This window comes from Geospiza fortis, unplaced genomic scaffold, assembly GCF_000277835.1.
Source record: "Geospiza fortis unplaced genomic scaffold, GeoFor_1.0 scaffold140, whole genome shotgun sequence".
Classification (NCBI taxonomy): Eukaryota; Metazoa; Chordata; class Aves; order Passeriformes; family Thraupidae; genus Geospiza; species Geospiza fortis.
This window is the reverse complement of record NW_005054459.1, coordinates 278,169-278,622: the sequence shown is the minus strand read 5'-3', so window position 1 is coordinate 278,622 and position 454 is coordinate 278,169. Positions and strand designations below refer to the sequence as shown.

General features: G+C 61.5%; 1 protein-coding gene across 1 annotated transcript in view; it reads right to left on the bottom strand.

The window, feature by feature from the left end:
- APLP2 (amyloid beta precursor like protein 2) overlaps positions 1 to 448 on the bottom strand; it is a 49,624-nt gene extending 49,176 nt beyond the window's left edge. The window contains exon 1 of the mRNA XM_005427889.3: positions 366 to 448. Coding sequence (XP_005427946.3) covers positions 366 to 446 — 81 coding nt within the window. The 5' untranslated portion in view covers positions 447 to 448. The remainder of the gene's footprint in view (positions 1 to 365) is intronic.
- Positions 449 to 454: the final 6 nt, after the last annotated feature.

The following is a 454-nucleotide window of genomic DNA, read 5'->3' as shown; positions in this document are numbered from 1 at the left end:
CCAAATGGATTCGTTCAACCGAGATTTCTCCCTAGGGAATAGCCCTCTAGCAGTCTTCAATGCTTCTGGACCCATCTGAAGCGGGCCGCTCCTGTTCCCGTGCCAAAAATGCCGAGGTCACGTCCCCAAAAAAACAGCCCCAAGCATCCCGGTGAGACCGAGCTTCCTGTCCAGATGAGCGGCCTGAGGGATACGGCTTTCCCGAAAACACCGGTAAAACACGAACTCACCACCCCGGGAAGGTCTCAAAGACGCTGGACAATCGCCAGGCGGCTCCACACCAGCCGAGAAACCCCGAATCCCGCTTACCTCCCGCCTATGCATCGGGTACCCCGAGGGAGCCCTCCCCCGCACCCCTCACACACCTCGATGTATCCGGCGAGCGCGGCCGCGGGCCCGAGAAACGCCAAGAGGGGCAACAGCGCGGAACCCATAGCCGCCGCCATCACCAGCC